The sequence below is a fragment of the Haliotis rubra genome, unplaced genomic scaffold (genome assembly GCF_003918875.1).
Source record: "Haliotis rubra isolate DU_JTF1 unplaced genomic scaffold, ASM391887v1 Scf151, whole genome shotgun sequence".
NCBI classification, from domain to species: Eukaryota; Metazoa; Mollusca; class Gastropoda; order Lepetellida; family Haliotidae; genus Haliotis; species Haliotis rubra.
In genome coordinates this window covers 498,842-526,836 of record NW_025765459.1, presented here as the reverse complement: position 1 = coordinate 526,836, position 27,995 = coordinate 498,842, and the positions used below count along the sequence as shown (strand labels likewise).

Here is a 27,995-nt window from a genome sequence, read left to right as displayed (position 1 = left end):
TTGATGGAGTTTTGACGGCCATTTTGGTTGCAAGTGAATCGGCCAGCATATAAATACGACTTATTTGCCGAAGTTGGATATTCCACGAAGAATTTCAAGTACTAAGTCAAGACTAAACATCGCTGCATAAACGGTAACTGTAATCTAGATTTTGTTATTCTAAACGATGGCGGTTTGAAACTGCTCGTATTGAAATCAGTACGTTTCGTTATGCTACAAAACTTGAAAATAGGAGATTTCACATTTTCACTTTGAACTCCTTACGAGATTAAACTGCACCGATGGACAGTTTCACGAACCACGTGTGAATGAAAGTAAACAAGCGATCACGCTGAGCCAGGGATGACCTTACTTGCACAGTGTACGCTCGTGACCTTTAGAGTTATTTATGAATGAATGACTATTGCTTTACGCCGCGCAAGCAATATTTCAGCTATTCGCCCCAAGAGATGTATTGTGTTTTCCAATGTATCAGTGATTTTGGAAATCACTTAAATTCAAATGGCACATTGACGGTTAAAAACTGCGATACAAATTTTTATTTTGACAAAGTTATATTTCTTTTAAATATACTAAAATCGAAACTGTTCTAAAAGCTCAGGTAAGGTAGGAGCATCATCACATATATATATACGCACAAAATGTCCAATATAGTACATGTGTTCCGTCATATATATCAAAAGAGTAAAGAACGAAAAATGTTGGAGAAAAGGGCATTCTGTTTTTATTTATCTGATACATGTATTTCCACGATAAACTGATAAACTCCATCCCCGAGTCTATGTACGGAGTGGCAATGAACATCCGGCCCTGATTTCTCGAAACAAACTTAAGTCTGAGTTTTGACTTAAGTTAGACATAAATCTAAGTATCAGATTACTGAAAGGCTTAGATTATCTCATGTCATCATGTTAAAAATGCATTATAAAAATTAAAAAAATTAAAAGCAGTGTTTTTCTACACGTTTCTTGTTAGAAAATTAAAAGGGGACTTTTTGTCCGAGGACTTTTTCACCTAGGCAAATTTAGGACTTCTTTACCGGTACTTTTGTATCGAGGACTATTATACCGAACTCCACTGAGATTCTGTGCCTCAGTTTCATCTGAGTGTCCCTCTCAGCAGCATTTCCGGGTCGACCGCTCCTTGTTTAACCCTTTACTGGGCAGATGCTTTGTCTCTGACACATTACAGCATTTCCGGGTCGACCGCTCCTTGTTTAACCCTTTACTGGGCAGATGCTTTGTCTCTGACACATTACAGCAACTCCGGGTCGACCGCTCCTTGTTTAACCCTTTACTGGGCAGATGCTTTGTCTCTGACACATTACAGCTTGTTTAACCCCTTCCTGGGCAGATGCTTTGTCTCTGACACATTACAGCATTTCCGGGTCGACCACTCCTTGTTTAACCCCATACTGGGCAGATGCTTTGTCTCTTGACACATTACACAATCCCGGATCGACAGCTCCTTGTTTAACCCCTTACTGGTCAGATGCTTTGTCTCTGACACATTACAGCATTTCCGGGTCGACCGCTCCTTGTTTAACCCCTTACTGGACAGATGCTTTGCCTCTTGACACATTACAGCATTTCCGGGTCGACCGCTCCTTGTTTAACCCCTTCCTGGGCAGATGCTTTGTCTCTGACACATTACAGCATTTCCGGGTCGACCACTCCTTGTTTAACCCCATACTGGGCAGATGCTTTGTCTCTTGACACATTACACAATCCCGGATCGACAGCTCCTTGTTTAACCCCTTACTGGTCAGATGCTTTGTCTCTGACACATTACAGCATTTCCGGGTCGACCGCTCCTTGTTTAACCCCTTACTGGACAGATGCTCTGTCCATTAGGCCATAAATGGAAACATGACTTTTGAAGGGTTATTGACATCCTTTTAGACACTTTGAATCAGAGTGAGTTACAATTTTAGGTCGCATTGGCTATATTTTAGCTATATAGCAACCAATGATGGAAGACGTGATTTGACTTTTTCACATTATTAAACGATATGAAATAGTGAGGTTTTACCCACAACTCTTAAATTACATTGGTTCTTTATTTATTTATTTTTGTTTGTTATTGAATATCTTATTCTTTTGCACTTCTGTGAACAAATAAGCAAGCCATTCTTTTAAAATAATTCTGCGAAATGCTGTTTCGGGACACTACACATGAGCCTCTGTTTACATATTGTTCCATTCGTCAGTTATTATGTATTTAGGACGTACTGACTCGTCTGGACATTTGACCGAAGAAGAGCGGAACCATTTCCACGGACCCCGAAATTAGCCCTAATAGAAGGGGTTGTAGAAACCAAGATACCAACCAACCAACCATTTCCATAGTCATACCCGCCTAAGAGGCTATTGAATGACTCTTGGAGACCCCGGCAGCTGGTAGCAGCACTCTTACATATGAAAATGCCAGAAGGAGCAATTTGCAATAATTAGGGCTATACAAGCAGGTTAATTGGATAAGTAGACCTGTATATATGCATGGTGAGAACCAATCACTATGTTTTGCTCCAATTTCCTACACACGCTTGAACAGAACAGCGTCCACCATCGTCAGTTGTGTTGAGTACTGTAGCTGGGCGTGTCGACAACGGTACTGCTACCCCTGGCGAGACGTCAAACAGGTCAGATTCACAGTCATTTCCCAAAGAGGACACATCCACTTCAGCATTGTAAGTATTGATGTTTTAACGTTGTATTTAGGCTTAACAATGGGTTGTTCCACGGAGATGTACACTACACAATATGATATATTTATATGTTCTCTATTCGGTGAAACGTTTCGATATTTTTCTTGACCATTTTTCTGAATAACCGCTCTTCCTCTGGTGTGCCTTGGGGCAAATATATTTATATACTGAAAGGCGAAAGAAACGTCGTAATATTGGAAATGACATTTAAGTATAAATGGAGTATGTGAGCCTATGTCATTTAAAATATACACCGGAAGTTAAGTTGGAGGAAAACATGAATCGTTGTCGTATAGCCTGTTTTGTCCATTAAAGTATTGTTTGAGATTGAGGTTTGAAATGTTTTCGCACAAACACAACATTGAAACTGAGATGCACGTGCATCGTGCATGCATTCAGGCATAAATTGCCGGCTTGAATGGCAATCGTTGACTTGTTTTCTGAACACAGCAGCTATGGCTAGGTTAACGAGAGAGATCAACGACAACAAGCCATTGGACGTTCTCTATGCTGGTCATCGTGCTGGAGTCATTGCTAATGATTCCAATTTCAGCGTACGAACGATAGAACGTCTTAGACAGCGATACAACGCCACAAACAGCACTGATGACCGTCCACGTAGTGGTCGACCCCGGGTAACAACACGTCGCCAGGACCGTCATATCAACACCTCTCTTTATTCAAGCAATAGCTGCTGCTGTCTCTTAAATGTCATTTCCAATATTACGACGTATATTTAACCCAAGAGAATATATTTTAGACCTTTGACAAAGTGTTAAACATTTTAACTATTTTGCTTTGGAAAATATTAGGTAGGGCACGCTAAGAACGTTTCATTTATAGGTTTAACGTCATAACTTCGCCACTTGCTATTTTTACCCAAAGCACTTCTTGATCAGTTAATGATCGAAACAAAAAGATGTCATCTCACGCTAAAATAATGTTGTATACATATGATAAATGGTAAAGTTGCAGAAGCTGTGAATCTTTCTAATTTGACTGAATGTTTTCATTTGTTTCTAGACAATAATGGGTGCATCCCGACAATGGTTTGGACGTGGACTAGATCAGGATTATGTCGACTCCATCAACAGCTTCTGGACAGTCCTTCTATTGGCCGTGTGCTCTGTGGGATCATTCGTTGTACGTTACACCACCACACCCATCAGTTGCTGGAACCCTGCTGTATTCACACTCAACATGAACTCTTACACACAGGAATCGTGTTTTCTGAAGGACATGTATCATAACAAACCAATGCTTGATTATAAAAGTGATGGACCTCCTGCCTCTGTCCCCTCCTACCACCTCTGGATACCACTCATACTCTTCTTCCAAGCCCTCGCTTTCAAAGTACCAAACATCATCTGGAACAGCACCAAGGACTTGTTCACTTTCAATATGGAGGAAACTGTGGAATCACTGAAAAGTATACAAGTAACCGATGCTGAGAATCGCCAGGTCATCTTCAGTCACGCAGCCCGAGTATTTGCAAGTCTGTTGAGAAGAAATCGATTCTCTCTGGCACTTCTGTACCTGTTAATGAAGCTCCTCTCGTGTGCCAATCTGATAGCACAGATGATGTTCCTGACGATATACTTCAGACAAAACCTGGCAATCAGGATTGGCTCCTCTGCTGGTTTTGATATGGACTCTATCATAAAACCAGTGCTAGTCAAAGATGTTTTTTGCTATTTTCAAACTCAAATGATGCAGTCAATTCAAAGACATGCAGTACAGTGCACTCTGCCGATCACTGAAATCTATGAGAAGATGTTCACTTTCCTGTGGTACTGGGTCTTCCTCCTGGCTGTCATCACCATCCTTAATCTTGTGCTATGGGCAGGATTTCTCTTCCTGCCGTTCCTAAGAGATGGCAGAATAGCTGCCCATGTCAACGCTGCCAAAGGATCTCGCCCAGGCGAACACTCTATAACTCGATTCATCAGCAGTTTCCTGGGGATTGATGGAGTACTTGTCTTGTCCATGATGTCCCGGAATTCCAGCGAATTGGTTGCAGCGGACCTAACCCAGCATTTGCACCAACTGTTTCAGGAGGAAGAGGAAAGTGAAAATCAGCGACATCTTTACACAGGAAAACCTGAAGGAGGCGATGTCGTTACTGAAGCAACAAGAACGGAAGTGACTGTACTGATACCTGATCTACCCTCTGGTGCTGAAAATCCGGAGAAAAAGCCGATTGTGTGACAGCAGAACTGATGCTGCTGGCATTGAATGTATTCTGTTCGCCTGTGTCACTGTAAGAGCGAAATGCACAAGAAATATGGACCGTGAAACTCTGTCTTTTTGTTTCTGTTCAAGGGACGGAGGCTTAAACGTTTTCTTTAACAGATCGACCTTCTCACCTGCTGTGGCATCATCTTATCAAGCCATGGAAATAAGAACAGGAATGTCATTGTATAGGACCCTCTGATCACATGCGAGAGCGGATTTAGAGGGGTGGGTGTGGTCGATGGGATGGTTGGGGTGTAACCATGCCGCTTTTACTATTTGACTTGGTCTTCCTCCTGGCTGTCATCACCATCCTTAGCCCTGTCCTGTGGGCAGGATTTCTCTTTCCTCCGTTACATACATACATACAAACATTTGTATAGCGCCGATATCCTGTACAACTGCTCAAAGTTTCAGCAGTTTCCTGGGAATCGATGGTGTCCTTGTCTTGTCCATGATATCCCGGGAATTCCAGCGAGTTGGTTGCAGCGGATCTCACCCAGCATTTGTAACAGGTGTTTCAGGAGGAGGAAGAATACCGTGCTGAGAGTGATATCCACACATAAGAACAAGAAGGTGATGCCGTCTACCTGGAGAACAGGAATTGATGAAGCTTTATGCTGAATGATCAGTGACCGAATACCCAGAGAAATTGCAGATTTTGTGGCATTGTATATTTCATTGTGCTAATTTTCCCATGGCATTTATCGTTGTTATTCAAAATAAGTTGTTTTCTTATGAGCTATAAGTCAAAACTAACAGTTCAAGTGAAACGAGAACATCTCAGAATGCCCCAAAGGCTAAATTATTTGGAGATGAACCTTCGAAACTTCAGGATTCCTTTTTAATTCGGAACACAGTTTGCCAACACCTGTTACACTGACAGACTTCTGCATTGACTTGTTTCAGCACTAAATGATTCCAGACTAATTTAATAATAATAATAATATAATAATAGTGGATTTGTATTGCGCTTTTCCATACTTGGATATTATGCTCAAAGCGCAGTGAGATTTGATCAGAAGAAAGCTTGGCGGAAAAGATGGGTTTTGATAGCTGTTTTGAAGGCAGAACAGGTTTGACACTGGCGGACATCAAGGGGAAGATTGTTCCAGGCAGTGGCTGCAGCATATGCAAACGATTTCTTCCCATAACTAGAGAGTTTCACTTTTGGAACAATAAGCAGATGTTTGGGACAGTACAATGGAATTTCAAGTTTCCAACTGCAATACATTCCCTAACTTTGCAATATAAATGAACTACTAACACTCTCTTAAGTGTACTTTGTTAATGCTTGCAACATGCTATATTGCAGTTGTGATTTTCGGATGGCTCGGTTTAGTTGTCACAGTATAAATGTGAATTTTAAATGGATTGGTCTTAGTGCATGTATATTTCACATTAATCACTTGAACTCACACAGTATGTCCCTGTATTCAAAGATTTCTTAGTTCAAATACTGAACTGCATTTCATATTCAACTCACTACCCTACTCACTACACTACTGTGTTATGTTATATAATTTTAACTATTTGTTAATGTTTTGTCTGGAGGGCAATCAGGGTAACAATGCTGTGGTGGTGTGTGGTCTTGTGTTAAGAGTAGTGTTGGGAATTGGTTGAAATCTCACAATTGATGACTGGTTCAATGCCAACGACCAATCATCGAAAGAAATTGGTTAGCATCATTTTTTAGATTTTCCTATTCAGGTTGTAGTTGCAGATAAGTATAAAAAAAAAACATTTGGTTCTCTGTTGTTGTTTTTTTGTTTTATTTAGAAACTGCACAAATTACATTTGCAAATTTCACATCCAGTGTAAAATGATTCAGTTCCAGTGTAACATTAACTTCCTAGATTCTTCAAGAAATATTCAGTCATGACTTTTCAGAAAGTGAAGTGAGTTTTCTTAGAAAGAAGCGCGTTTGCAAACATGTTCTATCATCAAGGCCCTGACAACGTCCTAGATATGTTCCATCATCAAGTATTTCTAAACTCTATTACAGCAGTTCCAAAATCGATATTTATCATGTTCCGGCCCCTGACGTCCTAGATATGAGAAAATTTCCGGCCCTGGACAACGTGATCGTATTTCAAACTCTATTACAGCAGTTCCAAAATCGTTTATGTTCGATTATGAGAAAATGTGATCGATTGCTTGGTCGTTTGGCCACTGCGACCAATCTTCGATTATTTCAATTAATCGGAACACCACTAGTTAAGAGATCGGGTTACAAATCAGGTGAGGTATGGCAACGTTGGTCAGAATCCTTGGTGACCGTGTTCGGCAACTTGTCTCCTGAGAGTTTGTAAGATTTCCGTCCTGCCCGACAACGAAGCACATGCGATACATGTGGTCTCACCTTAGGCAAGTGAATTTGTTCAAACATGTCTCTGTTCACCCAGCGGTGAATGGGTACCTGGTCGAATAAGTCAAATGACTGCTAACCTCACAGGCAGCTTGGGTTAACTAGCGTAATAATGACTTAACTCTTTGAGCATACACACATGCATAGATACAAGCGCTTTATAAATGCCCAGTATCCTTATAATGACAATCATGTAGGTGTCAAACTGTAGCTAGTTTACTTTTTGAAGCGAATTGGCTAGTGGACTTTTAAGTCTCCTTCTGCAAATCCTAATGTTGGTGTTTAATGGGATGAATTTCGATCAGGATACGTTTATAAAGATTATGTTGTTATGAATAAACCTTTCTTTAAAGAAGCGCCATTTCTTGTGTTTTATGTCCCTGACGGGTGCTTTCGTTTGGTGTTGTCATCTTCTCGCCAATCATGTCAGGGTTGGCCAAGGATGCCTACGGTTCTTCATTGGAGGGATAGACAAACGGTGTACTGAAAGTGCAATGAGGGACTTTCTTCAGGATACAGGTGTCCGAGTTACACACCTCCGCTTTAATTATAACCCTAACAAGAGATCAGCGGGGGCTCAGTTGAATGTTGACTCTCTCGATAAGGTGAGAGTTGAGGATCCAAACTTCTGGCCAGACCATATTATTGTGAAGAAATGGATTCCATGGAGTCAGTACCAAAAGAAAATGCAAGATAAATGGATGTACTAAGCCTAATGACATGGAATTGTAGAGGGTTCACGTCCCTAGCTGCATATCTCACTGACTGTCTGCAGACATTCTCGGTTGATATATGTGCTCTTACAGAACATCAGTTGCATCAACGCATCTACTGTCTCATTTACCACCTGACTATTCTTCCCTTGTAAAATGTTTTCGTGATCACGATGGTCTTCCTGAAAATTACTCCCCGGCACGAGGAGGAGTTGCTTTAATCCTGTCACAATATAGCAAGGCTATACCTCCTGTATATCACGTGTGGCACCATACACACAATTGGTTGATATATATTATGACTTTGTGATAGGTGCAGAGATACATATACCAAATAGCCGACCAATCGTAATATTGTCAGTGTATTTACCAGCAATAACGCAACACTTGAAAAACTTTATATGGGCTGTTGACGTTCTAGAGAGTTGGATGCAATCATCTTGTGAAGACTATACAGTTATTGTAATGGGTGACTTCAACACGAAAGTTACAGGACCTAGATGTGACTTCCAGAAGTAGACGACTTCTTCACCTGTTATCATCCTTCAACATGGTATCCATAGTAACACAGGGAGTGTCAAGGATCAAACTGGACCTTTTGTTGATATGATCGGGGAGCTAAGACACTCATTGATCATGTGTTTGTGTCACAGAATTATCAAATGAACGTTACTCATGCCAGAGTACTTGATGATCACTAATTCAATGTCTCGGATCATCACCCCATTGTATGTGAATTTACATGAGACACTGCCTTGACACTTCATATTGACAATGGAGCGAATCATAGAGTTGCATGGGAGAAAGGTCGTGACCGTGATATCATCAGTGATTTAACATTTGCTGTGTCACATATCCAGCGGCCGCTGCCGGTTGTAGACGTTAACTGCGGTGAAGAGGGACTAAACCTATACTATGAGACAATTGTCGCCTATTTGATAAATGCTGCCGCTGATACACTTCCTCTGAAACGGTTCCAGAAACATCTTAAGCCTTACTGGATAGACTGCGTAAAGGTCTCCCAGAAGGACATGACTGTGGCAACAACAAGACTGATGGTAACAAGCGGGACGTCCCAGAGGCATGCAACACATGTCTTTCAAGGAGTACAAGATGAATAAAGACAAATTTAGGAGAGAGATGAGACAGGCAGCGAATAATGTGATATCTCAATGGATGAGTGACCTTGAGAAATCATTTGAACTGAATAGAAAAGCTTTCTGGCACCTGGTGAACCAAAGGTTGAAAGGATCCCGTGACAAAGTGATCACACCGATTTAAGTAGAAGGGGTCACATACAGCAACCCTGATGATGTGCTTGAAAAATGGGCTTCTCACTTTGAAACTGTGTTCCAGTCCTCAGATAAGCCTCATTTTGATGAAAGCTTTAAAAGCACCATTGAAAGTCAGGTCACTGAGATAAGGAAACTGTGCAACGCGGACACATGTGATCCCAGTCATATCACACTTCATGAAGTTGAGACAGTGTAAAAGAAGCTAAAAAATGGAAAATCAGGTGGAATTGATGGGTTAGTATATGAGCATCTGCAGTTTGGAGGAAGAACGTTAATGCATCACGTGAGCTGTCTGTATAACCTTGTCATTCAAATCGGTTTCATTCCCCGAGCCTTGAAGCGAAGTGTTATCCTGCCACTACATAAAGGAGGGTGCAAATGAAAGAAAGACCCTAACTGTTATCGTGGTATTTCTCTAAGCCCCGTAACAGAGAAAGTCTTTGAAATGGCCCTACTGCCACACTTAAACGCTGGGCGTCAGGATAACAGTTTCCCTAACAAACAGCAGATGGCTTACCAGGAAAGTCTCTGTTCAACTCACGCTTCATTCAACCAGCAGGAGACAGTTCAGCACTACCTAGAGCGAGGCAGCGACGTTCATGTGCTAATTCTTGACAGTTGTAAAGCTTTCGACAGTGTGTGGCATGATGGTTTGCGGAAGAAGTTGTATGATGGTGGAGTAAAAGGAAAACTGTGGACTGTTATAGACAAGCTGTACCATGATATGGAGAGCTGTGTATTGATAGGTAACATGCAGTCGAGGTGGTTCACTCTTCAGCAAGGTGTACGTCAGGATGGAGTGTTGTCTGCAAGGCTATATCTGCTGTATATCAACCAGCTCCTGGACGATATTACTGAAGCGAAGAAAGGTGCCCTGATTATGTATTTGAATACAGGATGTCGAACTCGAGCCGATGAAGTAGCCTTGGTTAGTTCCTGTACCTGTAATCTCATCTCCCTCCTGAGAACTGGCGCTTCACATTCTCCCCCAGTAAGACTGAGTGTGTGCAGTGGCTAGCAGAAAATCTAAAGTTACTGACGAACTCTCCTTGTATGGGCGTCCACTACCATCAGTTAACCAAGTAAACCATGTCGGCATAATAGTCTCTGACGGGTTTAATTCAATGGAAAGAACACTAGACGCATGTACCGAGCTGTGGAACTCTCTCAGCCAAACTGAGATACTTATGCTTGAACGTTCCTACAGACCTGTCATAAAGACGATCCAAGGCCTCCCAAAGAGAACTAGGACTGATGTGTGTCTTGGTCTCCTTGGTCTACTACCTCTTGAAGCAGAGATAGATAAAAAAGAAACTCGTGTTTGCTGGAAACCTCATAAGCATGAACACATCCTACTTTCCTCACCAGGTGTTTTTGACAAGACTATTGTCTTTTGTTCATGGTGTGTGTGTGCACAACCGAGAGGTTTCATTCCTGATCTGATGGGACTCCTCCAGAAGTATCAGTTGACAAATGTGCTAGACGAATACTTGTCAGCTGGCAAATTTCCACATAAGGCTTCTTGGAAACAGAGTATGAAAGCTGCTGTTTGGAAGTTCCATTCCTCCTCTTGGACTGATAGGATAACAGTTGACCCAGATCTTGGGTGGTTCGAACAGATACACAGAGATCTGTGTGTTCATCCAGCATGGACATTGTCTTGGGAAGACCACCCTTTACCGAACCTCGTCCAAGTTCCTGGTGCAGTTATGTTCCAGCATCAGAGACATTAAAGATACTGTACCTGTGTGAGACTTGTGGTTGGATATATAGTGATCCGTGTGTTCATGCTTTCGTCCAAGTTCCTGGTGCAGTTATGTTCTAGCACCAGAGACATTAAAGATACTGTACCTGTGTGAGAATTGTGTTTGATATATAGTGATCCGTGTGTTCATGCTTTCGTGCAGTGTGATATTTTACTCTCTGTGAGAGATCACCTGTGGTGTGAGCTGATCAACATTGGCCCTTTGGACTTCAGTGTATGGTTCCACAACTTGTCAGACGTGGTGGTGTTGTGTCTCATGTCATGCAGGCCTCAGTATAGACCGAGTGCGGAAGACCAGAGAGTATTCACCAGTGTGGCTGTAAAGTATGTTCATCTGATGTGCAGAGAAGTCACACAGCACTAAGCAGTGGAGCCAGTTTTCTGAGAGACATTAAGTCACATAGCGATGTGACATTGGTGTAAATATTACCTTTTGCAACTTGTACTTTATACTCTCCATAAATTGTAGGATAAATAAAGAATGTGTAGGTTTCATCTGCTGTCATCTTCTCATCAATCATGTCAGGGCTCGCCAAGGACACCTAAGTCGTCGTCAAGACCATCCGATTACATCTTTACACACTAATTGACTTGGCGTCTTCAAGTCCAAGAGGCTGATGTGTACTAGAGACCTAGCGTCTAAATGAGGGTTATAGGAACACATTTCTGATGGCGATTTGGCAAGGAGATTATGTGATAAGGCTAAATTTTACAAGAGGTTTCAGTAGTAAAACGGAAACCTCTTTTTGACCAATCAGAATCAGTCATACTTCAATATCATAGTAGTATTACTGATTTCTGCTGATTTTACATCATTCACAGATTCTTTAAATGCACTAAATTACTTCCTTTAATGCACTATATTCACTGAAATAAATTAAGCATATTTGGAATTATGGATCGGAAACGAAAGTCGAGTCAAATATTTCCTGTATTTTTTTCCTTTGCCTGTATTTTTGAAGGGACTACGTAGTGTCCTAGTGGGGAAAAGGTGCATGAGAAAGATCGGCTTTCATTCCCAACCGTGTCACAACAAAATGTTGTTAGAAGATGTGACTTGTTTTACCTTGGATGACTAATAAGCTAAAAGTCAGTTTGCTGTGTATGAGTAGTTGAAAACCATAAAGATCCGTGTTAAAATTGGACTTCAACAACCAATGCTTGTGGTAAGAGCGGGTGATCAGCCTGGCTGATTTCTTTGATTGCCATCGCATCCCGTAGATTGGCCATCATGATGTTAGTAACTGGAATGACTGGTCTATACTATTTACCGACATCTGAAAAATAGCTGGAAATATGTACGGCGTTAAACAGCAAACAAGTAAAGCGTCATTAAAATCCAATGGGAAAAACACAACTTCAAAACTGGAGCCAGCAACAATTATTTGATGGGTGGCGGTTTTCGTTTAGCCATGTTAATTGTCTAGAACAGGTCATAATCAAAGCAATGTATCAAAATGAGTTATTAATGGCAACAATTACTGCATCTTTGAAGAGATTGGTTGAATGCAACTATCAATCATCTTTGGCCATGATCTGCAGATTTCCCTAAACACTTGAACACAACAGAGTGTGTTTCCTGTTGTGTGTAGAGTTCAGGCAAAGAAACTGTGTTGTCAGTGAGACATCACAAGCGTTAAATAGATATCACCACTTCACAAAGGGAAGGCAGTCATATCATCATCTAAGGTTAGATGGGGTAATGTTGTTTAACTTGGCAAATTATTCCACAGGAGATATATACAGTAGCCTATACTGAGTCAAAAAAGAAACTTCACATTCTTTCTTCAGGGCACTATAAAAGAACAAGAGATGGTAAGATGGTTAAATTGTTATTATTTCATTGCTGAGATCTATGTGATGTACTCGATACACTGACAGTGCCATAATCAGTTCCAATAGGCTACACCGCCGTTCCAAAACATGGGTATACAGAATGTCAAGTCACAAGAATAAAAATGCGAAATATCTCAGTTCAATATCGTGTATGGCCGCCCCGCGCATTCACCACTGCCAAACACCGTCTCCTCATCGACTGCCTGATGCTTGTGAACACGTGGTTTGGGATTCTGCGCCATTGCTCTTGCAAGGCAGCGCCAAGTTCCTGCAAATTCTGAGGTTGGTTCCTAAGACCACGAAGCCTTCTCCCAAGTGCATCCCAAACGTGCTCTATTGGATTAAGGTCAGGGGACCTCGATGGCCAGTCCATGACGTTGATTCCAGAGTTTTGAAGGAAATTTTGTGTCAGCATCGCGCAGTATGCATGCAGTATGCGGCCGAGCATTATCATGCTGGAACTGTAGACCTGGGCGATGAGCCGCCATGAAAGGAACGAGTTCAGGGGTGAGCACCTGGTTGCGGTAAGCAGCAGCTGTGAGGTTTCCATGGATGACCAGAAGTCGGGAACGGTTGTTCCAACAGAAAGCACCCCACACCCACTCCCCCACCCCAACTTCCACCCCCTCGACCCCGAATCTGTCGACTTCCTGTACACAACATTGGGCATACCGTTCACGACATCGTCTCCAGACTCTATGCCTGCCGTCCGCGAATCTGAGGGTAAACCTGGATTCATCGCTAATGACGACTCGATTCCATTCTCTCTGGGTCCATCGGAGCAGACGTTGGGCCCACGGCAGACGTTGACGTTGATGAAACGGCGTCAATATTGGCCCACGATATGGACGTCGAGAATGGAGATTGGCAGCCCGCAACCGCCAATGTAGCCGCAGAAATCTGTCACGTAGGTGACGTAGGACGATTTGACGGTCTTCTGCTCATGACGTCACACGTTGACGACCCGACCTTGGGCGATCAGAAGTGGTGCCAGTTTGTTGTAGACGACCTCGCAAGTCATACACAGTACGACAGCTGCATCTTATTGCTCTTGCGACGTCAATAAGTGATCTTCTCGCTTGCAACATGCCAACGGCACGTTCACGTTGCACATTTGACAATCGTGGCATTTCAAGTACCGTTAGAATTGTGGTTTAAAAGTGTTTTTTCAATTCTTGAGGCCAATGCAAACACGTGCATATGAAGAAAACTTCGATGCAAAGATCACGTGATCGACTGCACGTGCAAAACCTGATTTGGCACTAACATCATTTGCACGACGAATGGATGGGTTTGAGTGGGTTTTTCTAACGTTTTTCTAGAGTCGACAGATCCCATATTTCGGATACATAGATGTATCATCAAAGAAAAATTATTCATTATTTTTCAAATTACATTTTGTGAAGTTTCTTTTTTGACTCAGTATATTTCATCAATCGACTCTGATTTTAGCAGAGATTTCTTATGGATGTGGAAAGGGTTTTGTTGCTTTTATGAAAAGAAATGATTGCTTTCTTGACCTCTTTGCGGATAACCAACTGGTTGATTGGGTATCTTGGGTAGCATGTTCACACTTAACTCTAATGATTCTGTTTTAGACTACAGTTCGCAAACATTGACAAAGTCTATTTCCATAGTGTCACCGTCCAAAACGGTTCATTTTGTCGTCACAGTTTGGCAGAAGCGATATTTTTAACGAGTCTGACTCAGTTTCCATTTTATACAAGAAACGTCAGTTATTCGACTTAGTGCTGTTCATTATGGCTGCAGTTAAATACAATATACAAATAGGTAGAAAATCGCATACATCACAGATTGTTTCTTTGCTTCAAGACAAACACACCTAATGCTATAAAATATGCAGAAAAATGTACTGAAAGGTTAGGTTGAAAATAGGACGCATGTTTATTCGGCTGAAGAATGTTTTCTTTTGTTTTAGACAACAATGGCAGCATCCCAACAATGGTTTGGACGTGGATTAGATCAGGATTATGTCGACTCCATCAACAGCTTCTGGACAGTCCTTCTATTGGCCGTGTGTTCTGTGGGATCATTCGTTGTACGTTACACCACCACACCCATCAGTTGTTGGTGTCCTGCTCAATTCGCAGAGTCTATGTACTCTTACACACAGGAATCGTGTTTTCTGAACGACTTGTATCATAACAAGTCAGTAATGGATGCTGATTACGACAAAATATTCCCTGCCTCTGTCCCCTCCTACCACCTCTGGATACCACTCATACTCTTCTTCCAAGCCCTGGCTTTCAAAGTACCAAACATCTTCTGGAACAGCACCAAGGACTTGTTCACTTTCAATATGGAGGAAACTGTGGAGTCACTGAAAAGTGTACAAGTAACCAATGCTGAGAATCGCCAGGCCATCTTCAGTGATGCAGCTCGAGTATTTGCAAGTCTGTTGAGAAGAAATCGAATCTTTCTGTCACTGCTGTACCTGTTCGTGAAGCTTCTGTCATGTGTTAATCTTGCAGGACAGTTAATGTTCCTGACGATATACTTCAGACAATACCTGGCAATCAGGATCGGCACCTCTGCTGGTATTGATATGGACTCCATCATAAAGCCATTGCTTGTAAAACATGTTTTTTGTGTTGTTCAAGTTCGAATATTGCAGAACACTCATTCCCATAGAGTTCAGTGTTCTCTGCCGATCACGGAAATTTATGAGAAGATGTTCATCTTCTTGTGGTACTGGGTCTTCCTCCTGGCTGTCATCACCATCCTTAACCTTGTGCTATGGGCAGGATTTCTCTTCCTTCCATTCCTAAGAGATGGTAGGATAGCTGCCCACGTCAACGCTGCCAAAGGATCTCCTCCTGACGAACACTCTATAACCCGATTTATCAGCAGTTTCCTCGGGATGGATGGGGTACTTGTCTTAACCATGATGTCTCGGAATTCCAGCGAGTTGGTTGCAGCAGGTCTTACTCAGCATTTGTACCAGGTGTTCCGGGAAAAGGAAGAGGAATTTAAGAACCAGCGAAACCTCTATACGGAAGAGCCGAGAGGCGGTGTTGTCTTTACTGAAGCAACAAGAGGCATAGCAGCATTACCAATGAGTGATCTATCCTCTGGTGCCAGACCTCCAGAGAGAGCGCCAGTTAAGTGACAACAGAACTCGTGTGTACAGTGAGTTAGTTTGCTCGAAAATTCAAGGCATTTCTGGCGTATTTTTAAAACAAATCTCATATGTCAAGGGCAAGAATCTATGGTTCCGACAATTTTGGACACTTTAAGGATTCAATTGAAATCGGGAAACAGAGAAACAGAGTCAGAGAAACATTATACTACTGACGCATTATGACATTGGCATGTTTGGGCCCTGGATTTTCATAAGAGACCCTTAAACAAACCCGTACATGGTGTTCCCATGCTTTCAACTTACAATCACTCATGTGTACGTTGTTGATGAACTGGCTGGTTAATTAGTTTAGTTGTCACAGTAAAAACGTCGATCTATGCCTGGAACTGGGTGCATATACATTTCATATTGATCACCAGGATTTATATGATTAATATATTGTGTAATGTGTCTATATTTTCTCAACATTGGGGCATGTAGTTGCTACACTACGACACTACCTCTAGTGTTTCTGCTTCTTACCAATGTTTTGTTTGCATGGCATAACACTGATATTAAGGCAAATGGGCAGCAAATTTGGAGCCATTTCGCTTTTAATACCAGATATATCGTAGACCGTGCCGGTTGTGCACAGTCCTTCAATACCTCTCCTGGAAGTGCATTGAAGACCTCTTGAATGTCACAGGAAATTAGAGAATATCTGATATATATTCGTACTTCGCCCTTAACACTATTTACCTTTTCTCAGTGCATAAACCTTTTCTCGCAATGTCCATGCATGGTCTAATGTACAGAGTGTCTATCCGGAGAGTAAAAGATGGGTGTCTCAGTCCCTCAGCATGTCATTGCTGTTAACTGGCATGACGCTGTCGGTAACCTCCATGTCATGATGTGCTGACTAAATCTTACTCTGTCGTCATTCAGCTTTGGTCCTTCTTCAGTACCTCCCATAGGGAGGAGGGAGATGTTGGCTCATTGTGAGGTGATCTCAATAGGTGAACTGCGCTGACGAAGAACCAAATTTGAATAACGGCCAAGTAGGGTTTCGGTAGAATCTTTCAATATTTCAGTAGAGTGGGCTAGCACTATAGGCCACGTACGGAGCAAGCAACACCACAGATGACTAGTTTACCTAGTTCACTTCTTTAAGTTGCCACATTGGCCAGAAACCGCTTGTGCAAACCGATGTGTGGTCATAACTACATGCCCGAATGTTGACTTAAAGTTGTGTTAACGCTAAAATGTCTTTGTGCAAATGAACCAGGACCGTGAAACTCAACAACAATTGTTTTTCCTATTGATTTGTCTGTCAGTTTGAATTATTCTTGAAGCCTCATAGAAATTTCACACAGGGATTAAAAATATCATTTCAAATCACAGCTTGATAACAAGTAATGACTTTTTTAATGATAATTTATTGCTGCAATAAATGATTATTTCTTTTTGAAAACTTTAAAGTTTGTATGAATTCATCACTGCAAATCAGTGATGAGGCCTGGTGTTTCACTAAGTGACACGTAGGTGTATGAAACATATTGGAGACTGTTACGATTAATAATTTGCCGTGACAAAAGGTTTTTGAATCCAGCAAAATAGAACACAAGTCTAAAATATTCAATAATATATTGAACATACAATGAGCAAGTTACAATGAATGACAATACAGATTTCTTGTACAATGCAATTGAGTCAAAAATCTAAAATATTAACTCACCAGAGTCTTGACATTCACACAGTCCAAGTAAACTTAGACTCAGTATTATTCGTTACACTGCTATACTTAGTCTCAGTATAGTAGTGTAACGAATAATACTGAGGCTAAGTTTACTTAGACTGGACATTCACAGCGAGAACAGATAGACTGATTGAAGGTTGTTGACAATGACAGCAGTTGAATAGACAAACACAGTCGGTCTTGAAACGTTGATAAACTTGATGATGGCAGACAGATTTGTATAAATCCGAAGTGCTTTAAGTCATGTGTTAGTCCCCGTAGCAGAACTTAACAATCATCATTTATATAGCTCTTGCACAGTTCTCGAGCATTCTGGCAAAGCTCGGCTACATCACTATCCTCTCAGAATGTTATAGAATGCCATCGAAACACAAGGCTCCACGGTAAGTATCACCAGAAGTTAAAACTAATAAAGATTGCCAAAGCGCTATCTCAAACGCTAAAAATACTATTGCCATTGAACACACATGATGCAAGATGCGAGCCAAAACTCACACTCAAAACTTTATACTTTGTGACTCATAATAACTATCAGTTAATCAATGCAATATTACAACTTACAAAATACACACTTTCGTGACAAGATTCATGACGGGAAGAACATTCTCAATCAAGCCTGAAATGTGTTAGATGTAGACCGCAAGACTGGAGGTGCAGGAATATTGCTTGGTTTAATGTGAACGTTGACAATTGCGAAAATTGATTTGAAGTCATTAAAGTCAAAACACAGCTGTAAATGAACAAAACTTACATGTACTTCCAGCAATGAAAACAACGACAGTCCAGAGTTTACAGGTCTTCACTGGATCACTAGGGATAAATGCCAGAAAGAATTACTTGTGATTCTTGTGAATCGGTCAAATTACAATGGATTTAGTTTGGGTCTAGTCTGAAAGAACTCGGGTTAAGAATGTAGCAGGGCGGTGGGACAGCCTAGTGATAAAAGCGTTTGAACGTCACGCCGAAGACCTGGGTTCGATTCCCCACATGGGTATAATGTGTGAGGCCCATGTCTGGTGTCTCTGGCACATTACAGCCGGGTCGACCACTCCTTGTTTAACCCTTTACTGGGCAGATGCTTTGTCTCTGACACATTACAGCAACTCCGGGTCGACCGCTCCTTGTTTAACCCTTTACTTGGCAGATGCTTTGTCCCTGACACATTACAGCAACTCTTCTTCGACCCCTCCTTGTTTAACCCCTTACTGGGCAGATGCTTTGCCCCTGACACATTACAGCAACTCTCCTTCGACCCCTCCTTGTTTAACCCCTTGCTGGGCAGATGCTTTGCCTCTGACATATCACAGTAACTCCGTGTCGACCGCTCCTTGTTTAACCCCTTACTGGGAGGATGCTCTGTCCACTAGGCCATAAATGGAAACATGACTTTTGAAAATTATCGTCATCCTTTTAGAAACTTTGAATCTGAAGCAGAGTGAGTTAAAGTTTAGGTCACATCGGCTATATTTGAGCTATATAGCAACCACTGATGGAAGATGTGATTTGACTTTTTGACAATTATTAAACGATATCAGATCGTGGGTTTTTGCTCACAACTCTTAAATTACACTGGTTCTTTATAATTGTTGGGTTGTTTTAATTAAAGATCTTACTCCTTTTCATTTCTATGAAAAAATGAGCACGCTATTCTTTTAAGACAATTCTGCCAAATGCTGTTTCGGGAGACGACACATGAGCCTGTCTTAACATACTGTTCTATTATTATGTATGGACTCGTCTGGACATTTGACCGAAGAAAAGCGGAACCATTTTCGTAGTCACACCCGCCTAAGAGGCTATTGAATGACCAGCAGCACTCTACATATGAAAATGTCAGAAGCAAGCAATTTGCAATAATTTGCTATACAAACACGTTAATTGGATAAGTAGAGAGCCTATCACCATGTCCTGCAGCCATTCCGACACACACTTGAACAAAACAGTGTGGACTATGGTCAGTACTGTAGCTGGGTGTGTCGACAACGGTTCTACTACCTTTGGTGAGACGTCAAACGAGTTAGATTCAGTCACTTCACAAAGACGACATAGCCACATGAGCATAGTAAGTGTTGATGTTTTATTGTTGTATTTAGGTTTAATCATGGATAGTTCGGAGGAGATGTACACATTTCAGTATGATATATTCAAATATTCTTCAGTTTTTTGCAACGATTCGACAGGTTTTTCTACCATATTTCATATTAATCACCAGTTGACTAAATATAATTTATATTTAACCCCAAGGATCATATTTATACATTTGACAAAGTGTTAAATATTTAAAATATGTTACTTGTTGCTCTCTGTAGTTTTACCCATAGCACCTCTTGATCAGGTAATGATCTATACAAAAATATGTCATCTCACGCTAAAATAATGTTGTACACATATGATAAATGGTAAAGTTGCTGAAGCTGTGAATCTTTCTAATATGACTGAATGTGTTCATTTGTTTCTAGACAATAATGGGTGCATCCCGACAATGGTTTGGACGTGGACTAGATCAGGATTATGTCGACTCCATCAACAGCTTCTGGACAGTCCTTCTATTGGCCGTGTGTTCTGTGGGATCATTTGTTGTACGTTACACGACTCCATCCATCAGTTGCTGGAACCCTGCGGAATTCACACACAACATGGACTCTTACACACAGGAATCGTGTTTTCTGAAGGACATGTATCATAACAAACCAATGCTTGATTATAAAAGTGATGGACCTCCTGCCTCTGTCCCCTCCTACCACCTCTGGATACCACTCATACTCTTCTTCCAAGCCCTCGCTTTCAAAGTACCAAACATCATCTGGAACAGCACCAAGGACTTATTCACTTTCAATATGGAGGAAACTGTGGAATCACTGAAAAGTGTACAAGTAACCAATGTTGGGAACTGCCAGGTCATGTTCCGTCATGCAGCCCGAGTATTTGCAAGTCTGTTGAGAAGAAATCGATTCTCTCTGGCACTTCTGTACCTGTTAATGAAGCTCCTCTCGTGTCAATTTGATAGCACAGTTGATGTTCCTGACGATATACTTCAGACAAAACCTGGCAATCAGGATTGGCTCCTCTGCTGGTTTTGATATGGACTCCATCATAAAACCAGTGCTGGTGAAAGACGTGTTTTGCTATTTTCAAACTCATATGGCGCAGTCAATTCAAAGGCGTGCAGTACAGTGCACACGGAAATCTATGAGAAGATGTTCACATTCCTGTGGTACTGGGTCTTCCTCCTGGCTGCCATCACCATCCTTAATCTTGTCCTATGGGCAGGATTTCTCTTCCTGCCGTTCCTAAGAGATGGCAGGATAGCTGCCCATGTCAACGCTGCCAAAGGATATCGCCCAGGCGAACGCTCTATAACTCGATTCATCAGCAGTTTCCTGGGGATTGACGGAGTACTTGTCTTGTCCATGATATCCCGGAATTCCAGTGAGTTGGTTGCAGCGGATCTCACCCAGCATTTGCACCAACTGTTTCAGGAGGAAGAGGAATGTGAAAATCAGCGACATCTTTACACAGGAAAACTTGAAGGATGGGATGTCGCTGCTGAAGCAACAAGAACGGAAGTGGCTGTCCTGATGCCTGATCTACCCTCTGGTGCTGAAATACCGGAGACAAAGCTGATTGTGCGACAGCAGAACTGATGCTGCTGGCATTGAATGTACTCTGGAAACTGATGAATTCCAAACTTGTTTCATGGCTCTCTCTGGGTATTCAGTGTTACTTGATACTGTGTAGTCGGTACGTCTCTGTCATTGTAACAGCTCATATATGGATGTTTTGTTAAAGGGATGGGGCTCAAATGTCTTTCTTTAACAAATCGACTTCCTCATCTGTTGTGGTAATTATCTTATTAAGCTATGAAAATAAGAATAGGAATGTCATTGTATATGACTCTCTGATATAGAGAGGGTGGGGAGAATTTGGGGGGAGAGGCAGGGGTTGTTGCCATTCCGCTTTTACTATTTGACCGGGTCTTCCTCCTCGCTGTAATCGCCATCCTTAATCATGTCCTGTGGATTTCTCTTCTAAGTGATGGCAGGATAGCTGCCCACACCAACGCTGCCAAGGGATCTCGCCCAGATGAACACTCTGCCGATCACCGAAATGTATGAGAAGATGTTCACATTCCTGTGATACTGGACCTTCCTCCTGGCAGTCATTACCATCCTTAATCTTGTCATGTGGGCACAATTTCTCTTCCTTCCAATCCTAAGAGATGGTAGGATAGCTGCTCACTTCAACGCTGCCAAAGGATCTCGCATTGACCAACACTCGATTCACCAGGGGTTTCTTGGGAATTGATGGAGTACTTGTCTGTCCATGATCTCCTGGAATTCCAGTGAGTCTGTTGCAGCGGATCTCACCCAGCATTTATACCAGGTGTTTCAGGAGGAAGGAGAGTGATGTCCGCACAGGCGTACCAGAAGGTGGCGCTGTCTAGCTGGAGCAACATGAATTGATGCAGCTATATCAATTACTGATCAATGACCAAAATTGCGGAGACATTTTAGACTATGTATATTTGATTGAACTAAAAAGTGGTGTTTTAGTGAAATGCCTAATTGTTCCATAGCATTTATCGTGGTTATTCAAAATAGGTTGTGTTCTTATGAGCTCAAGTCAAACTCTCAGTTCAAGTGAAAAGAGAGCTTCTTCGAATGCCTCAAAGGCTAAATTCTTTGCAGATGAAACTTCAAAACTTTAGGGTTCCTTTTGAATTCGAAACACGGTTGGCAAACAGCTTGTTTCTCTGACAGACTTCTTCACTGACTTGATTGAGCACTTTATGATTCCAGTGTCATTTCAAGTTCTCTGCTGCAATATATCCCCATGTGTTCCAACATTAACTGCTAACACTGTCATAAGTGGAATCCCGATTTTGCAATAGCTCGGATTAGTTGTCACAGTATAAATGTGGGTGGGTGGGTCTGTGTGCATGTATATTTCACATTAATTATGAGACCTCACACAGTATGTCCTTGTAGTCAAAGATTTTTTTGTTCAAATGCTGAGCTGCATTTCATGCTCTGCTAATTACTCACATCTACACGAGGCAAGAGTGCACAGTAGCCTATGTCAATCTTATCTTTACCCCTTGGCCACTGTTCTGTGCCATCATCAGCTCTGGGTCCTTGCCACCTCTACATGCAGCCCAGGCAGCGAATATGACTTCTCCCAGGAAATGCTGCCTTGTCGAACCCACCAAGAACTTTCCGGAGAATATGTAGACTCCCCAACACTGCAGTCTTCTGCATTACCTAGAGTGTCAGAAGGACTGTGCTCTCAGTTGAAAACCCGGGCTCTCGCCTGATCTGCGCAAAGAGATCAGGGGGTCCCAAACCAAGGGCACCGAGAACGATGGGGAGTCTGAGGACAATGTACTTGAGATGCAAGCAAGACATTTGAAAGTCAAGGTCAGCATATTTAGTATGCTTTCCCTGAATCTTGCCAATCACGTTGCTGTCAAAAGGGACAGTAAATTCAATGATGTAAAAAAGTTCATTGGCTTTATCAAAATGAAAAGATCAGGTTTGTTGGCTGTAATTCTTCTGAGGCTGTGTATGGACCTATTCCAAAGAAGTTTAAAAGCATCATTTTCCATGACGCCCTGGTAATGTTCAGGGTCGTTCCACAGATGAACTCGGAGTCAAAGCCACAGGCATGGCGAAGACGATTATTATGGCAATTATGTAGGTGTCAAACTGCAGCTTTTTAAACAAACATTGGCGAACAACTGGCCAGTGGACTTTCAAATCCTCTCCTGCAAACCCTAATGTTGGTGGTTAATGCGATGAATTTTGATCACAATAAGTTAATAAAGATTATCTTGTCATGAATAAACCTTTTCTTTGAAAAAAACGCCATTGTTCTATTTTATTTTACTGTTATTGTCGTCTATTTCAATAAGGAAGTAACCAAACATCTCCCTGTGAGCTTTATAAAAGTTTGTATGCAAAATAGGGGCTATCATTTCGTGTTCTCATCTTCTGGTCAAACATGTCAGGGTTCGACCAAGGACGCCTAAGTGGTCGTCAAAACCATCTGATTACAAACGTACCCTATTTGGTCTATAAGACACCACAGCATCGATTATTTACACACGAGTTGACTCGCCGTTTTCTAGGCCTAGAGGCTGGTGTGTACTAGATACCTAGCATCTAATAAACATTTCTGATGGCATTTTGGCGAGGATTTTATGTGAAAAGGCTACATTTTACAGAAGTTTTCAGTAGTAAAACGGAAACCTCTTTCTGACCAGTTAGAATCAAGCAATCTTCAATATCATAGTAGTATTACTGATTTGTGTTGATTTTATATCACTCACAGTTTCTTTAAATGCACTATATTCATTGAATTAAGTTAACTACATTGTGAGTTACGGATCGGAAAACGAAAGACGAGTCAGATATTTCCTTTTCGCCTGTAGTTTTGAAGGACTACCTACATGTTACAGTTTGTACGGCGTTAAACACCAAACAAGTAAATGCTTCATTAAAATCCAATGGAAAAAAACACACCTTCAAAACTGGAGTCAGCAACAATTAATTGACAGGTGGTGATTTTCGTTTAGCCATGTTAATTATCCAGAACAAAAACAGGTCATAATCAAAGCACTATATCAAAATGAGTTAATAATTGCAACAATTACTGCATCTATGAAGAGATTGGTTGAATGCAACTCTCAATCATCTATGCATGGTGAAAACCAATCCCTTTGGCCATGATCTGCAAATATCCCTAAGAACTTGAACACAAGAGACTGTGTTTACTGTTGTGAGTAGAGTTAAAGCAAAGAAACTGTGTTGTCAGTGAGACATCACAAGCGTTAAATAGATATCACCACTTCACAAAGAGAAGGCAGCCATATCATCATCTAAGCGTTAGATGGTGTAATGTTGTTTAACATGATCAAGTGGGGACAACGTAACTCATGCTTGTCACAAGATGCGACGCATGGGATCGGGTGGTCAGGCTGGCTGATTTGGTTGATTGTCATCGCATCTCGTAAATGACTGGTCTAGATTATTTACAGACTTCCGTAATGTTGCTAGAAAATTGTACGGCGTTAAACAACAAACAAAGACAACTTGAGTGAGCAACAACTAATTAATGGGTGGTGTTTTTCGCTTAGCCATGTTAATGACCCAGGACAAAAATCAGGTCGTAATTAAGCACTGTATCAAAATGAGTTATTAATTGCATCAATTACTGCATCTACAAAGAGATTGGTAGAATGTAACTCTCGATCAAAAAGAGATTAATTGGATAAGTAGACACACATGTATGTTTGATGACAACCAACTCCTTTGGCCATGATCTGCCGATATCTCTAAACACTTGAACACAACAAAGTGTGTTTACTGTTGTGAGTAGAGTTAAGGCAAAGAAACTGTGTTGGCAGTGAGACATCACAAGGGTTAAATAGATATCACCACTTCTCAAAGGGAAGGCAGTCACATCATCATTTAGTGTTGGGTGGTGTAATGTTGTTTAACTTGGCAAAATATTCCACAGGAGATATATACAGTGGCCCATTTCTTCAATATCGGCTGTTGAATTGGTCAATATTCCACCCTTTCTGTAACCTGTAAAATCATTCACCTCCTTATGGGGAAAATTAGGTAGGAAATAAGGGTAAACCCTTCAGAATGCTTGTACTTGCAGAAGTACTTAGGTCAAAGAAGCGTTTTGATCTTCCATACGTAAACATACCCAACATACAGTAAATTGTGTTCAGTCATACTGTATACCAGTCAATATCTACAGTGTATATGATACGTCAAACCAACTGTTTGAAAACCAACTTGAGGTTCACATGTTCGCACTTAACTCTAGTGATTTAGTTTTTGACTACAGTTCTCAAGCATTGACAAAGTTTATTTCAACAGTGCTCTGTGGAAACCCCGAGTCGTCACAGTTTGGCAGTACAGTATTTCTAACGAGTGGAACTCAGTTTCCATTTTATATTAGAAAAGTCAACTTAATGCTGTACTTTATGTCTGCTGTTATATTAAAATCGCATACATCACAGATTGTTTCTTTGCTTGAGGACAGACACATCTAATGCTTTATAAAAGCAACAATCTCGTAGATATCCGACATATATGCTGTTATGTTGAAAAAGATAGGACGCATGTATATTATTCAACTGAAAAATGTTTTCTTTTGTTTAAGACAACAATGGCATCATACCGACAATGGTTTGGACGTGGATTAGATCAGGATTATGTCGACTCCATCAACAGCTTCTGGACAGTCCTTCTATTGACCGTGTGTTCTGTGGGATCATTCGTTGTACGTTACACCACCACACCCATCAGTTGTTGGTGTCCTGCGTATTTCACAGGGCCTATGTTCTCCTACACACAGGAATCGTGTTTTCTGAAGGACTTGTATCATAACAAGTCAGTAATGGATAATGATGACGACAAAATATTCCCTGCCTCTGTCCCCTCCTACCACCTCTGGATACCACTCATACTCTTCTTCCAAGCCCTCGCTTTCAAAGTACCAAACATCATCTGGAACAGCACCAAGGACTTGTTCACTTTCAATATGGAGGAAACTGTGGAGTCACTGAAAAGTGTACAAGTAACCAATGCTGAGAATCGCCAGGCCATCTTCAGTGATGCAGCCCGAGTATTTGCAAGTCTGTTGAGAAGAAATCGAATCTTTCTGTCCCTGCTGTACCTGTTCGTGAAGCTTCTGTCATGTGTTAATCTTGCAGGACAGTTAATGTTCCTGACGATATACTTCAGACAATACCTGGCAATCAGGATCGGCACCTCTGCTGGTATTGATATGGACTCGATCATAAAGCCATTGCTTGTAAAACATGTTTTTTGCTATTTTCAAGTTCGAATATTGCATAACACTCATTCTCATAGAGTTCAGTGTTCTCTGCCGATCACGGAAATCTATGAGAAGATGTTCATTTTCTTGTGGTACTTGGTCTTCCTCCTTGCTGTCATCACCATCCTTAACCTTGTGCTATGGGCAGGATTTCTCTTCCTTCCATTCCTAAGAGATGGTAGGATAGCTGCCCACGTAAACGCTGCCAAAGGATCTCCTCCTGACGAACACTCTATAACTCGATTTATCAGCGGTTTCCTCGGGATGGATGGGGTACTTGTCTTAACCATGATGTCTCGGAATTCCAGCGAGTTGGTTGCAGCAGGTCTTACTCAGCATTTGTACCAGGTGTTCCGGGAAAAGGAAGAGGAATTTAAGAACCAGCGAAACCTCTACACGGAAGAACCGAGAGGCGGTGTTGTCTTTACTGAAGCAACAAGAGGCGTAGCAGCATTACCAATGAGTGATCTATCCTCTGGTGCCAGACCTGCAGAGAGAGCGCCAGTTAAGTGACAACAGAACTCGTGTGTACAGTGAGTTAGTTTGCTCGAAAATGCAAGGCATTTCTGGTTTGTTTTTAAAACATATCTCAGAACATGTCAAGGGAGGGAATCTTTGGTTCCGACAATTTTGGATACACATAATTGATGTAATTTATGTTGGGAACGTAGTGAGAGAAACATTACACTACTGACGCATTATGACATTGACATGTTTGGGCCCTGGATTTTCTTTAGAGACTCTTAAACAAACCCGTAGATGGTGTTCCCATGCTTTCAACATACACAGTGCGCGTTGTTAATGAACTGGCTGGTTAATTGGTTTATTTGTCACAGTGAATACGTCGATCTATGGCTGGAACTGGGTGCATATACATTTCATATTGATCACCAGGATTCATATGATTAATATATTGTATAATGTATATTTTCTCATTTTGAATAAGTTTAGAAAGTACAACTTGTAACCTCTAGTGTTTCTGCTTCTTACCAATGTTTTGTTTGCATGGCATAACACTGATATTAAGGCAATTGGGCAACCATTTCACTTTTAATGCCTGATATGTCCTAGACGGTGCTGGTTTTGCACAGTCCTTCATGACTTCTTTTGGAAGTACTTTGACGACCTCGTGAATGTCAGAGGATATTAAAGAATATCATACAAATATTCGTACTTCTCCCTTGCCACTATTTACTTTTTCACACTACATGTAAGCATGGTCCTTTTTCTAGTAATGTCTATGCATGGTCTAATGTACAGAGTGTCTCTCCAGAGAGTAAAAGATGGGTGTCTCAGTCCCTGGGCGTGTCACTGCTGTTAGCTGGCATGGCGTTGTTGGTGACGTCCATGTCATGGTGTGCTGACTAAATCTTACTCTCTCGTCA

General features: G+C 41.4%; 3 protein-coding genes across 4 annotated transcripts; all 3 read left to right on the top strand.

The window, feature by feature from the left end:
- On the top strand, positions 1–27,995 carry LOC124270370 (innexin unc-9-like). Of its 2 annotated transcripts, none has more exons than XM_046705407.1 (2): positions 1–133; positions 25,933–27,995. In XM_046705407.1, exon 2 carries the CDS (start codon positions 25,939–25,941, stop codon positions 27,121–27,123), a length of 1,185 nt encoding a protein of 394 aa, XP_046561363.1. In that variant the 5' UTR covers positions 1–133; positions 25,933–25,938; the 3' UTR covers positions 27,124–27,995. The 2 variants fall into 2 exon arrangements, with proteins under 2 accessions (XP_046561363.1, XP_046561362.1); XM_046705406.1 differs by lacking the exon at positions 25,933–27,995 and adding an exon at positions 14,856–17,461.
- On the top strand, positions 3,737–4,915 carry LOC124270335 (innexin unc-9-like). Its single transcript, XM_046705383.1, has one exon. It carries the CDS (start codon positions 3,737–3,739, stop codon positions 4,913–4,915), a length of 1,179 nt encoding a protein of 392 aa, XP_046561339.1.
- Positions 9,761–10,333, top strand: LOC124270334. The gene has a single exon (XM_046705382.1). The coding sequence runs from the start codon at positions 9,761–9,763 to the stop codon at positions 10,331–10,333; it is 573 nt and encodes a 190-aa protein (XP_046561338.1).